The sequence below is a fragment of the Loxodonta africana genome, chromosome 3 (assembly GCF_030014295.1).
Source record: "Loxodonta africana isolate mLoxAfr1 chromosome 3, mLoxAfr1.hap2, whole genome shotgun sequence".
Lineage (NCBI taxonomy): Eukaryota > Metazoa > Chordata > Mammalia > Proboscidea > Elephantidae > Loxodonta > Loxodonta africana.
In genome coordinates this window covers 102,794,526-102,807,282 of record NC_087344.1, presented here as the reverse complement: position 1 = coordinate 102,807,282, position 12,757 = coordinate 102,794,526, and the positions used below count along the sequence as shown (strand labels likewise).

Sequence of the window (12,757 nt, the reverse complement as noted above, 5' to 3'; positions counted from 1 at the left end):
GTGACATAGTGGTTAAGAGCTACAGCTGCTAACCAAAAGGTCGTCAGTTTGAATCCACTAGACGCTCCTTGGAAACCCTATGGGGCAGTTCTGCTGTGTCCTCTAGAGTCGCTATGAGTCAGAATTGACTCAATTGCAACAGCTTGGTTTTGGTTTTTAACCAACTCTGCTTCCCCGCCTTGATGTTCTTGTTTTCACAAATGACATTTTTATACATTGTGTGCCTGTTAACACAGATTTGTAATTATTGTTATATGCATTTGTATTTTAAATCATGTGAGAAACAAAAAGAGAAGTTACATGCCAACAGTATAACAATACTGGCTTTTATATTTGCAGGTGTAGTTACCTTTATCATTGATTTTTATTTCTTTGTATGGCTTCAAATTACCGTCTACTGTGCTTTTTGTTTCAGCCTGAAGGATTCCCTTTAGCATTTCTCGTAAGGCAGGTCTACTAGTGATGAACTCCCTCAGTTTTTACCTGGTAATTTTAAAATTTCTCCTTCATATTCGAAGGATAGTTTTGCAGGACATAGAATTTTTTTTTTTTAATAATTTTTATTGTGCTTTAAGTGAAAGTTTACAAATCAAGTCAGTCTCTCACATATAAACTTACATACACCTTACTACCTACTCCCAATTACTCTCCCCCCAATGAGACAGCCGGCTCCCTCCTTCCAGTCTCTCTTTTTGTGACCATTTTGCCAGTTTCTAACCAGCTCTACTCTCCCATCTTCCCTCCAGACAGCAGATGCCAACATAGTCTGAAGTGTCCACCTGATGGAAGTAGCTTACTCATCATCTCTCTCCAACCCATGGTCCAGTCCAATCCATGTATGACGTGTTGGCTTCAGGAATGGTTCCTGTCCTGGGCCTACAGAAGGTTTGGGGACCATAACTGCCGGGGTCCTTCTAGCTTCAGTCAGACCATTAAGTCTGGTCTTTTTATGAGAATTTGGGGTCTGCATTCCACTGTTCTCCTGCTTCCTCAGGGGTTCTCTGTTGTGTTCCCTGTCAGGGCAGTCACTGGTTGTGGCCGGGTACCGCCATCTAGTTCTTCTGGTCTCAGGATGATGTAGTCTCTAGTTCATGTAGCCCTTTCTGTCTATTGGGGTCGTAATTACCTTGTGTCCTTGGTGTTTTTCATTCTCCTTTGATCCAGGTGGGTTGAGACTCATTGATGCATCTTAGATGGCCGCTTGCTAGTGTTTAAGACCCCAGGTGCCACTCTTCAAAGTGGGGTGCAGAATGTTTTCTTAATAGATTTTATTTTCCCAATTCACTTAGATGTCCCCTGAAACCATGGTCCCCAAACCCCTGCCCCTGCTTCGGTGACCTTTGAAGCATTCAGTTTATCCAGGATACTTCTTTGCTTTTGGGTTAGTCCAGTTGTGCTGACCTCCCCTGTACTGAGTGTCGTCCTTCCCTTCACCTAAAGTAGTTCTTATCTACTATCTAATTAGTAAATACCCCTGTCCTACCCTCCCTCCCTCCCCTCTCTCATAACCACAAAAGAATGTTTTCTTCTCAGTTTAAACTATTTCTCAAGATCTTATAAGAGTGGTCTTATACAATATTAGGACATAGAATTTTTGTTGACAGATTTTTTTCAGCACTTTAAATCATCTCACTGCCTTTTCATTCCTTTTGGCCTCCATGGTTTCTGAGATAAAATCATCTGTTAATCTTGTTGAGAATCCCTTGTATATGGCTAGTTGCTTCTCTTGCTGCTTTTAAGATTCTCTTTGTCTTTGGTTTTTGACTATTCAGTTAAAATCTGTCTTGGTGTAGATCTCTTTGAGTTCTCCTGCTTGGAGTTTGTTGAGCTTCCTGGATGTGTAGATTCATTCTTTGCATGCTCCCATCAGCAGTGTATGAGAGTTCCTGTTGTTCCATATCCTTATCCAATATCTGGTGTGGACAATGTATATTTAGTTTTAGCTATTCTTTTCAGTGTGTAGATGTATCTTATTGTGGATTCAATTTGTATCTCTCTGCTGACTTTTTCTGCTTCCTTTCTTTTAAAAAAATTAATCATTTTAATTTGAGATATTATAGATTTACATACAGTTATAAGAAATAACCAGAGAAAGCTTGTGTTCTTTTTACTCAGTTGTTCCAGTGGTAACCTCCTCCTAAACTGTATTTCATTATTATAACCAGGAATGTTGACACAGTCAAGAAAGAATAATTCTGTTACACAGAGGTCCCTTACCGTTCCCTTTTATAACAGTATACACTTTCTTCCTCCCCACCCCCATATCCATCCCAGTCCTTAGCCTCTGTTATTGTTGTTGGGTGCCATTGAGGTGGTTCTGACTCATGGTGACTCCATGTGACAGAGTACAACTGCCCGATATTATTTTCCTGGATGTAATCTTTATGGAAGTAGATCTCCAGGTCTTTTTCTCACAGAACTGCTGGGTGGATTTGAACTGCCAGTCTTTCAGTTAGCAGCTGAGCTCTTAACTTTTGTGCCACCAGGGCTACTTCCTTAAGCCTTAGCAACTACTGATCTGTACTTCACTTGTATAATTTTGTCATCTTAAGAGTGTTTTATGAATAGAGTCATGCAGTGCATAACCCTTTGGAATTGGCTTTTTCCACCCAAAATAATTCTATGGAGATTCATTCAGTTGTTATGTCTATCTATAGTTTACTCTTTTTATTATTGAGTATTCAGTGGCATGGATGTATCACAGTTTTAAGTATTCACTTGTTGAAAGACATCTGGATTAGTTTTGAGTTTTTGGCTATTATGAATAAAGATCCTATGAACATTTGTTTACAGGTTTTCATTCTGTGAGTAAATGTCTACAATTGTAATTTTTTGGTCATTTAGTAGCTTATTCCCCCCCACCCCCCAACTTTCATATGCATCTGAGTCATATGGGGATCTTGTTAAAATGCATTCTTTTTAGTTTTTTTTTTGGTGTAAATATACACAACAGGACATACACCAATTCAACAATTTCTGCATGTGCAGTTCATTGACATTGGTTACATTCTTAAAGTTGTGCCACCTTTCTTGATATCTTTTCCAAGTATTTTCACTATCATTAACACAAACTAACTGCTGCCTAAGCTTCTTATATAACCTTTTGAGTTGCTGTTGTCTGTTTGATCACATACAGATAATTCTTTAAAAGGGCACAATGTTCAAGGCAGGTGTTCTTTTCTCACTAAGCTAAACTGTTGTTTGGCTTAAAGATGACTTCAGGGGATAGTTTTGGTTTAAAGTTTAAAGATTTCCTCAGGGCGGTAGTTTTTTTTGGGTGGTGAGGGGTGTCATCCAGCCTCTATGGTTCCAAAGAGTCTAGATTCCATGATAATCTGAAGTTTTGTTCCACGTAATCTCCCTTTTGATCAGGATTCTCCTATAGAATTTTTGATGAAAATGTTCAGTAATCTTAGCTGGGCACCATCTGGTTCTTCATGTTTCATGGCAAAAGGAGGCAGTTGTTCACTGAGGCAATTAGGCACGCCATTTAGTAGTTTTATGTTTAGTTCATTTTTTAAGGAACTGTCAAACTGTTTTCCAAAATGGCTGTACAATTTTACATTCCCACCATGAATGTGTGAGTGGTCAAGGTTTTGTTTTTCTTTTTTTCAATTTCACTAGCTTCTTTTTTTTTTTTTTAAATTTAAACTATCCCACTCTTACACTTTCATGGTTATGTAGTAATAACTCGTTATGGTTTTAACTTATATTTTCCTAATGGCAAATGATGCTAACCATCTTTTCACATACTTATTTGCGTTTTATATATTCTCTTTGGTGAAATATCTGTTCACGTCTTTTGCCCATTTTCTAATTTGGTTTTTTTTTACTGTTGAGTTTTGATTTTTCTTCATATATCCTAGATACTAGTTGTATGTCTTAGTAAATCCCACTTCTACCACCAACCGTGCCATGTGGGAATGTCAGAATCTCACAATTCTGTCCTCAACTATAAGGATATAACAAATCTCCACTTTTCATTTCTCTGACACCAGCCGCCCATGCGGTACTTCTTTCTCTGACCCTATGCACCCGAAGCTAGGTCAGATCTCAGAGGTTAGAAGGACACTGTCTTTCAGCCCAAGACTTCAGATGCCAGCTGCCCATGTGGCACTTCTTTGTCTTTAGCCACCTGGAACTAGGTCAGATCTCACAAGGTAAAAGGACACCATTCTTCAGACTGTCAGATAGGCAGACACCAGCCAGAAGTTTGGAAGTTCACTTGACACCCTTACTTCTGACCTGCTGGCCACAGATCTAGGTGTTTCCCTCTTCCCAGTTATTGTCTAAAAGCTTTCTGTCTTACTAGGCTGACCTTTACCTGGTTCTTAAGCTGGGGAGAACAGGCTTTTGTTGGGACTTTTTTTTTTGCCTGTACCCTTAGGCATGTCTAGGTTGTAGGCTTCTCTAGCTCCAAGTCAGGGATATATGAGGTAAAAAGAAAATCCAGGGAACTTACTACCATATCATTCCTTGAGTCCGGAGGTCCCTACCTGGTCTGCCTTTTTCAAATCTTCACCTTTCAGAATCTTCTTTTGTATGTTTTATAATAATATTTGGTATTTTTATTCATCCTTATTGGGAAAATAGGGAAAAATATGTTTGCCCTATTTTTCCAGAAGTGAAAGTACTCCTGATAACTTTTGATGTTGAGTACTTTTTCACGTCCTTATAGTTTATTATATATCTTCCTTTGTGAAATAATCTAGTCAATTTTTTTTGTCCATTATTTGAGGGTGTGTTGTCTTTTTATTATTGAGATATGGGACTTCTTTATATATGCTAAGTATCAGTCCTTGTCAAATGTATGTTTTATGAATATGTACTTTTAGGGTAGCTTGCGTATTTATTACTTTTTTTTTCTAAATTTTATTTATTTTGTTGTCATTGGGAAGATACACAGCAAAACATACACCAGTTCAGCAGTTTCTACATGTACAATTTAATGACATTGATTACATTCTTTGAGTTGTGTAACCATTCTCACCCTCCTTTTCAGAGTTGTTCTTCCTTTGTTAACATACTGTCCCCTAAGGTTCCTATCTAATCTTTCCAGTTGCTGTTGCCAGTTTGATCCCATATAGATAATGGCTTGTAGGTAGTTCTTAAAAAAGCATGATGCTCAAGGCAGGCTTTTTTTTTTTTTTTTACTAGTTAAACTAAAGTATTGTTCAGTTTTAAGGTGACTTCAGGGGATATTTTTGGTTTAAGGTTTAAAGATTATCTCTCCGCAGTAGTTTCAGGGGTTCATCCACCCTCCATGGCTAGAGTCCATGAGAATTTGAAATTATGTTCTACATTTTCCCCTTTTTGATCAGGATTCTTCCATGAAATCTTTGAACAAAATGTTCAGTAGTGGTAGCTGGGCACCATCCAGTTTTTCTGGTCTCATGGCAAAGGAGGCAGTTGTTTACGGAGGCAATTAACCAGACATTCCGTATCTTCCTCCTGTTCCTGACTCTTCTTCCTCTGTTGCCCCAAGTGAGTAGAGCCAGTTGTTGTGCCTTGAATGGCCGTTTGCAAGGTTTTAGACCCCAGGAACTATGCAACAAAATAAGAGGTAGAACAGAAGCCCTGAACACATTATTAGGCCAGTTAACTGGAATGTCTCTTGAAACCACGACCCTATCCTCCAAACTAAGGAATCAGATTCTGGGAAGTGTTTGGTTGTACATGAGCAGCTTTAGCAGCTACTCTTTTTTTTTTATTATTGTTGTTGTTGTTGTTAGTATATCTATCACAGAACTTTTGCCAGTTCAGCTTTTTACAGGTGTACAACTTACTGAGAGCAATCACAATAATCAGCTGTGCAACCCTACCCTTAACCCTTTGAAGACCCAATTATTTTCTCCTTTAAATTTTTTTGTTGATACTATGTATTTTCGCTAATGGAAGGCATGCCAATTAAAGGACCAGTTCAGAATTTTTGTTTTGAGTTATGTTTTTTGATACCAATTTTCTGGGAATCCAGTTGTCCCAGTGGATGCTAGATGTAGTAACTCCTACGAATATGAGTCAATGATACAATTTTTTTTTTATTTCTTGAAAATTTGCAAAACACAGGGTAAAACATGAAAGCACCTGGCAATGACTGCACATGCGTTATATTCTAGTTTCCTTCTTCTTAGTCTTTTTATTATTTTTCATGAAACTTTTCAAAACATGGTACAGTGCATTCTTCCTTACTGCAGAAGCAGTACTTAGAGCCCAAATAAATAAAGCAAAAGGATTTTTTATTTCAGGAAAATTATCACTACAATGCATCCTTCATTTACTGCAAAAGCAATACTGACAGGCCAAATAAAACTAAAAGAATTTGAATCTTAGGATAATTACCACTCCTATGTATTCCTCATTACTCCAAAAGCAGTACTGACAGGCTAAATAAATAAAACTAAAGGAGTTTGAATCTCAGGCAAATTACCACTACTATGTAATCTTTATTATAACAAAAGCAGTATTGACAGCTAGGGAGCAGAAAGAGCTGCTTGGAATGCTGTACAACTGTTCACAGCGGTGCATTCCACCTGTAGCAATGATGGGGCCTTAAGATTGACTACAGGGTAAGAATAACTTATAGGAGTTTGAGTCTCTTGAAAAGTACCACTGCAATGCATTATTCCTTATGGCAAAGGCGTTATTCACTGTTCAAAAGCTAGAAACGCAGGGAGCCAGTAGCACCTGGGAACAGTGAATGGTGCCAGGGAGAAAATGGCCACTATGACTGAATGAAGACTGGGAACGGCTTACTCTTGTGATAAGTACATTCTAACGAGAACATGGTCACTGGGAAACATTTTTAGTGAGGAGGCGTATCTCACAGAAATAAAAGCAAGCCTGTGAAAAGTTAAGAAAATCCACACACCCAGGAGACATTACCTAAGACAATGCTCAAGCTACACAAAAAACGAGGCTCCAACTCAGTATTAAGTTTCATGCATTTCAAAGGGCTCCTGCCTTGAGGCCAAATGTGTTAAAATCCGGCTACTTACTTAGCAAAGAACTCCAGAGCCATAAAATATAGTTGGGATATCATATGTCCCACAAGTCAGCAAAGTTAATTTTTCCATCACTGTTAATCCCTCTTTCCCGCCTCCCTTCTATCCCTGGTAACTTACTAATAAAATTTGGTCCCTATATATTTGCCTTTTCTTATCTTTATATATAAATGAGGTCATGCAGTATTTTCCCATTTGTGAATGGCTTATTTTGTTTAGTGTAATGTCTTCCAAATCGAACTCCAAACCTGTTGCCATTGAGTCAACCCTGTAGGACAGGGTAAGAATGTCTTCCTGTTCCATTCATATCGTAGCATGTAGCATGTATCAAGACTTCATTTCTCCTACTGGCTGAGTAGTATTCCATTGTATATATGTACCACATTTTGTTTAGCCATTCGTCTGTTGATGGGCGTTTAGGTTGTTTCCACCTTTTGGCTATTGTGAATAATGCTGCAGTGAATATTGGTGTACAAATCTCTTTTTTGAGTCTCTGCTTTCAAGTCTTTTGGGTATATGCCTAGGAGTGTAATTGCTGTGCCATATGGTAGTTCTGTTTTTAGTTTTTTTGAGGCATTGCCATAGTGTTTTCTGTAATGCCGATATCATTTTGCCTTCCACACCAGCAATGGATAAGGGTTCCAATTTCCCCATATCCTCACCAACATTTGTTATTTTATTTTTTTAATCTTAGCCATCCTAAAACAAAAAAAAAAGAAACCCAAACCTGTCACTTTCAAGTTGATTCTGACTCATAGCACTGCCCCATAGGTTTTCCAAGGAGCAGCTGGTGGATTCGAACTGCTGACCTTTTGCTTGGCAACTATGCTCTTAACCACTGTGCCACCAGGGCTCCTTAGCCATCCTTGTGGGAGTGAAATGATATTTTGTTGTGGTCTTATTTGCATCTCTCTGATAGCTAATGATGCTGAGCATCTTTTCATGTGTGTGGTGGACATTTGAATGTCCTTTTTGGTAAAATGTCTATTCAAGTCCTTTGCCCATTTTATTATTGGATTGTCTTTTTGTTGTTAAGTTGTTGAAATTTTATATATATTTTGGTTATTAGATTCTTGTTGGATATATCGTTTCCAAAGATAATCTCTCAGTCAGCTTGTGTTTTCACTTTTTTTGTAGAATATTTTGAGGAACAAAAGCTTTTAATTTTTATGAGATTCCTTTTATTATGTGCTTTTGTTTTTATGTTAGATAATCCATTGTTGACAGTGAGGCCTGACAGTGCTGCTTCTGCTTGCTCTTCTAAGACTTTTATGGTTTTAGTTTGTACATTGAGGTCTTTAATCCAGTTTGAATTTGTTTTTGTGCCTGGTGTGAGGCACGGGTCCTTTTTCATTTTTGTGTGTGTGGAAATCCAGTTTTCTCAGTACCATTTATTGGAGAACTCTTTTTTTCCCATTGAATGGACTTAGCACCCTTGTCAAATATCAATTGACCAAAGATGTGTAGATTTATTTCTGGACTCCCAATTCTATTCCATTGGTCTGTGTTTATTGTTACAGCAGTACCAGGCTGTTTTCATTACTTTCGCCGTACGGTATGTTTTAAAATCAGGAAATGTGAGTCCTCTTACTTTGTTCTTCTCTTTCAACATCACTTTAACTACATGGGGCTTCTTGCCATTCCATATAAAGTTAATGATTAGTTTTTCTATTTCTGTTAAGAAAGCTGTTGGAATTTTGATCGAGATTTCGTTGAATCTGTAGATCACTTCAGGTAGTATTGACATCTTAACAATATTAAGTCTTCCCGATCCATGAACATGGAATATCTTTCCATATATTTAAATCTTCTTTAATCTTTTTCAGCAGTGTTTTAAAGTTTTCATTGTAGAAGTCCTTCACATCCCTCGTTAGATTTATTCCTAGTTATTTTATTTTCGTAGATGCTATTATGAATGGAATTTTTTCCCGTACTTTTCCTATCAGATTTTTCATTGCGGTATATAGAAACCCAACTGATACTTGTTTGTTAACCTTGTACCCTGCAACTTTGCTAAATTCCTCTATTTGCTCTAGAAGTTTTCTTGTGGACTCTTATGGGGTTTTCTCTATATAGGATCACATCATCTGAGGATAGAGATAATTTTACTTCTTTTCCAATCTGGATAACTTTTCTTTTTCTTGATTTATTTGTATTTTTTTCTCATTAGTGTCTTTTGATGTATCGATTTTTTCATTTATGATTAACCCTTAATGAGTCATATCTAAGAAACCGTTGCCTGTTTCCAAGTTTTTTTATATTCTAGAAGTTTTAGCGCTTATGTTTATTTCTGTGATGCATCTCAAATTAATTTTTGTATATATTGTGATTTATGAATTGAGGTTCATTATCTTTCCATTACGATAGCCAGTTTTTCTGGCAACATTGGGTGAAAAATACTTACCTTTTCCTATTAGACTACTTTATTCCCCTCTATTATGGACACCGTGATAGTGTAATGTGCACTTAATAGGATCGGTAAGATAGAATGCTTATAAAAAAAAAATCATAGATTTTAGAGTTTAAAGATCCAATTTCTAATTTCTGCTGTACCATTTTGTGACTTTTATTTTCAGAAGTTTCCTAACTTTTTTGAGCATGAATAACTTTATTTGTAGAATTGAAATAATATTAATACCTAACTTTCAGGATTTTGGGGAGGTTTAAATGATATAACATGATAATGGTAACAATAATAGCAATATCTTTTGAATGTTTATGATGTGCTGTGCATCCATTGTTTTTTTTAAATATGTTTATAATGTTGTTTTCCTATCTTTTACTGGTTGTTCAGTCCAAACACACAACCTATACAGAGGCAGATCTTAGTGTTTTTAACCTATTTGAACATCTTGAGAAGTAACAAGCTCTTATTTTCATTGGTCCACAACTGCAGATTTGTTATATATCCTTCATAATTTTGCCTGAATATTTCTTCTTACTTGGATTTGACAAAAAATATTGTATCTTATTGAAAAGTATATTTTCAGCTTGGCTAAGGAATGCCATGAATCTTCTGTCTTCGCAAATAGATATTTTTCATAGGGTCTATGTATTAGTTTCCTGTGGTTGCTGTACCAAATTACCACAAACTGGGTGGCCTAAAACAATAGAAATGTATCCTCTCACAGCTCTGTAGGCCAGAAGTCTTAAATCAGTATCACTGGTTGAAGTCAAAGTGTGGTGTTGGCCAGATTGTACTGTTTGGAGGCTCCATGGGGGAATTCCTTTCTTGCTGGTGGCTGCCAGCGTTCCTTGGCTTGTGGCCACATCACTCCTGTCTTCTATGCCAGCATCTTCAAATCAGTCTCTGCTCTATCTTCATGGGGCCTTTTCTTCTGTGTGTATGAACCAAATCTCCCTCTGGCTTCTTTTAAGAATACATGTGATTTTATTTAGGGCACCCAGATAATGTTCCCATTTTAAGATCTTTAGTCACATCTGTAAGGACCCCCCTTTTTTTTTTCTTACATATAAAGTAACATTCACAGGTTTCAGAGATTAAAAAAAAAAAGAGATTAGGATGTGGATATTCTTTGGAGGAGAATTTTTTAGCCTACTATAATCTGGTTATGCAGTTTTAATAGGATAATTAAAATAACCACAAATAAAGTAAAAACACTGTTCAGAAATTCAGCAATGAAAATCCCAAAGATAGAGAAAAGAAAAATCTTTCAGTGAGCATTTTGTAAAGTGTAAAGTATTGTAAAATCGTTAATTATCATCACTGGTTTTATCTGAGAGGCATGAGACAAGTCTAAACAATAAGTTTAAAGAGAGTATGACCAAAAGCATAAAGGAGTGTAAGAAGGCCAACACTTTATAGTTTTTTCAGTGCATCTGACAGGGTATCTGTTGAAATTTTTGAAAGACCTAAGTTAAAACATATTATCTTTAAAAAAATAATAATTTTTCACCACTCAAAGTTTTAAAATTCTTATATCTACCTCTTTCTTTCCATCCACCTCTCATGCCCCTTCCCCTACCCCTTTTGTAAAGGTGCCCCTTACTGAAGCAGTGGATCCAGTGGATTTGGAAGATTACCTCATTACTCATCCTTTAGCTGTCGATTCTGGGCCTTTGAGGGATTTGATTGAATTTCCTCCCGATGATGTTGAAGTTGTTTATAGCCCTAGGGATTGCAGAACCCTTGTTTCAGCTGTACCAGAAGAAAGGTAAGGAGACATTTACCTATTTTTGGTTTTAGGGTAAGTAAATTTTTTTTTTTTTAATAGAAAGGCTACATTCCACCATTTTATTTAGATCCATTTTTTGTGGTAGTGTCGTTTCCTAAGACAGGAACAAGAGCTCCAACAGTCAGAATCACAAACATCAATGCTGTTTCTGTAAATTACTAATATATTCTCTCTTTTAAAATAGTGAAATGGATCCACATGTTAGAGATTGTATAAGAAGTTACAGTGAAGACTGGGCAATTGTGATCAGGAAGTAAGTTATATGTTTATTATAATATTTAAAAAATACTGAGTAGGATTCATAAATGGATTGAGGTAGAATTAATAGTGCCTTTTGCTGTCGAGCAGATTCCAGCTCATAGTGACCCTATGGATTAATAATCCAAATCAAACCCATTGCTGTTGAGTGGATTTCAACTCATAGCAACTCCATAGGACAGAGTAGAAGTGCCCCACAGGGTTTCCAAGGAGCACCTGGTGGATTCAAACTGCTGGCCTTTTTGGTTAGCAGCCATAGCTCTTAACCACTATGCCACCAGGGTTTCCATAGATTAATAATAAAAACCAAAAACCAAACCCAGTGCTGTTGAGTCGATTCTGATTCATAGCGACCCTATAGGACAGAGTAGAACTGCACTATAGAGTTTCCAAGGAGCGCCTGGTGAATTCAAACTGCCGACCTTTTGGTTAGCACCCATAGCACTTAACCACTATACCACCAGGGTTTCCCAGATTAATAATAGAAACCTGAAAATTTATTAAAAAAAAAAAAAAATACAAGAAGCAAAAACAAAAGACTTTTGTATATAGGCATTTTCTCCTTATGAGTTCCATAATTACTTTTTCTATTGAATATTAGGTTTGTGGGAATAGTATTTCTGTATTATCATAGATCATTAATAATGAATGGTATGTGATGATAATGATTTTGTGGTCTAAATTCTTTTTAGGGAATTAGGGGTGGATATAATTGACTTGATGGCAACAAGTTTGTTTGGTTTTTATTGGTAAATAATTTATGTTTTCTCAAAGGAATAGTTTAGTGAAACTTCAGTTGTTAAATTTAATAGCCGATTTTCCGGATCAAACTATTTGCCTGTTATTAACTAACTAAATATTTACAGGACCTGTAGATTATATCAGCTAAATATTTATAAAAAATAATGTTTTGTTCTACCGTAAAATTTATTTTTCCAATGGACTGTGTTTGAAGTAAAACTACTTCTTCTCTATTAATTTGCCTATTGAAGAAGGGTCTTCATACTGACATTTTTCAACCTTATTTTATTTTTCTAAAGGAAACGTAAGAACTAGAGTAGTGAAGAATTCTGTTACGACATTATAGATTTCACAGAGAAAGTAATCTGCTGAACACCAAGAGCAACAGTGATGTATCCATTGCTTATTGTTTTGTCCTATGGCTTCTGTCTTGTTTCACTGGGTTTAATATTGTGCTGAGCATCACTCTGGGGGATACTGCTGACACGCTTTTCAGTTTTAGTGTCACCTAATAAAAGCCCAGTCTGCTGCTCTTTATAAAGAAGAGATACTTTTATGAAC

At 36.6% G+C, this 12,757-nt stretch overlaps 1 protein-coding gene across 3 annotated transcripts in view; it reads left to right on the top strand.

The window, feature by feature from the left end:
- Window positions 1–12,757, top strand: part of DOCK7 (dedicator of cytokinesis 7) — a 271,372-nt gene that overhangs the window by 36,780 nt on the left and 221,835 nt on the right. For 2 of the 3 annotated variants that reach the window (XM_064282069.1, XM_064282072.1), the window contains exons 3-4: window positions 11,001–11,176; window positions 11,382–11,450. In XM_064282069.1, coding sequence (XP_064138139.1) covers window positions 11,001–11,176; window positions 11,382–11,450 — 245 coding nt within the window. Of the gene's footprint in view, window positions 1–746; window positions 886–11,000; window positions 11,177–11,381; window positions 11,451–12,757 lie in introns of all 3 variants that reach the window. The other variant, XM_064282070.1, reaches the window with a different exon arrangement.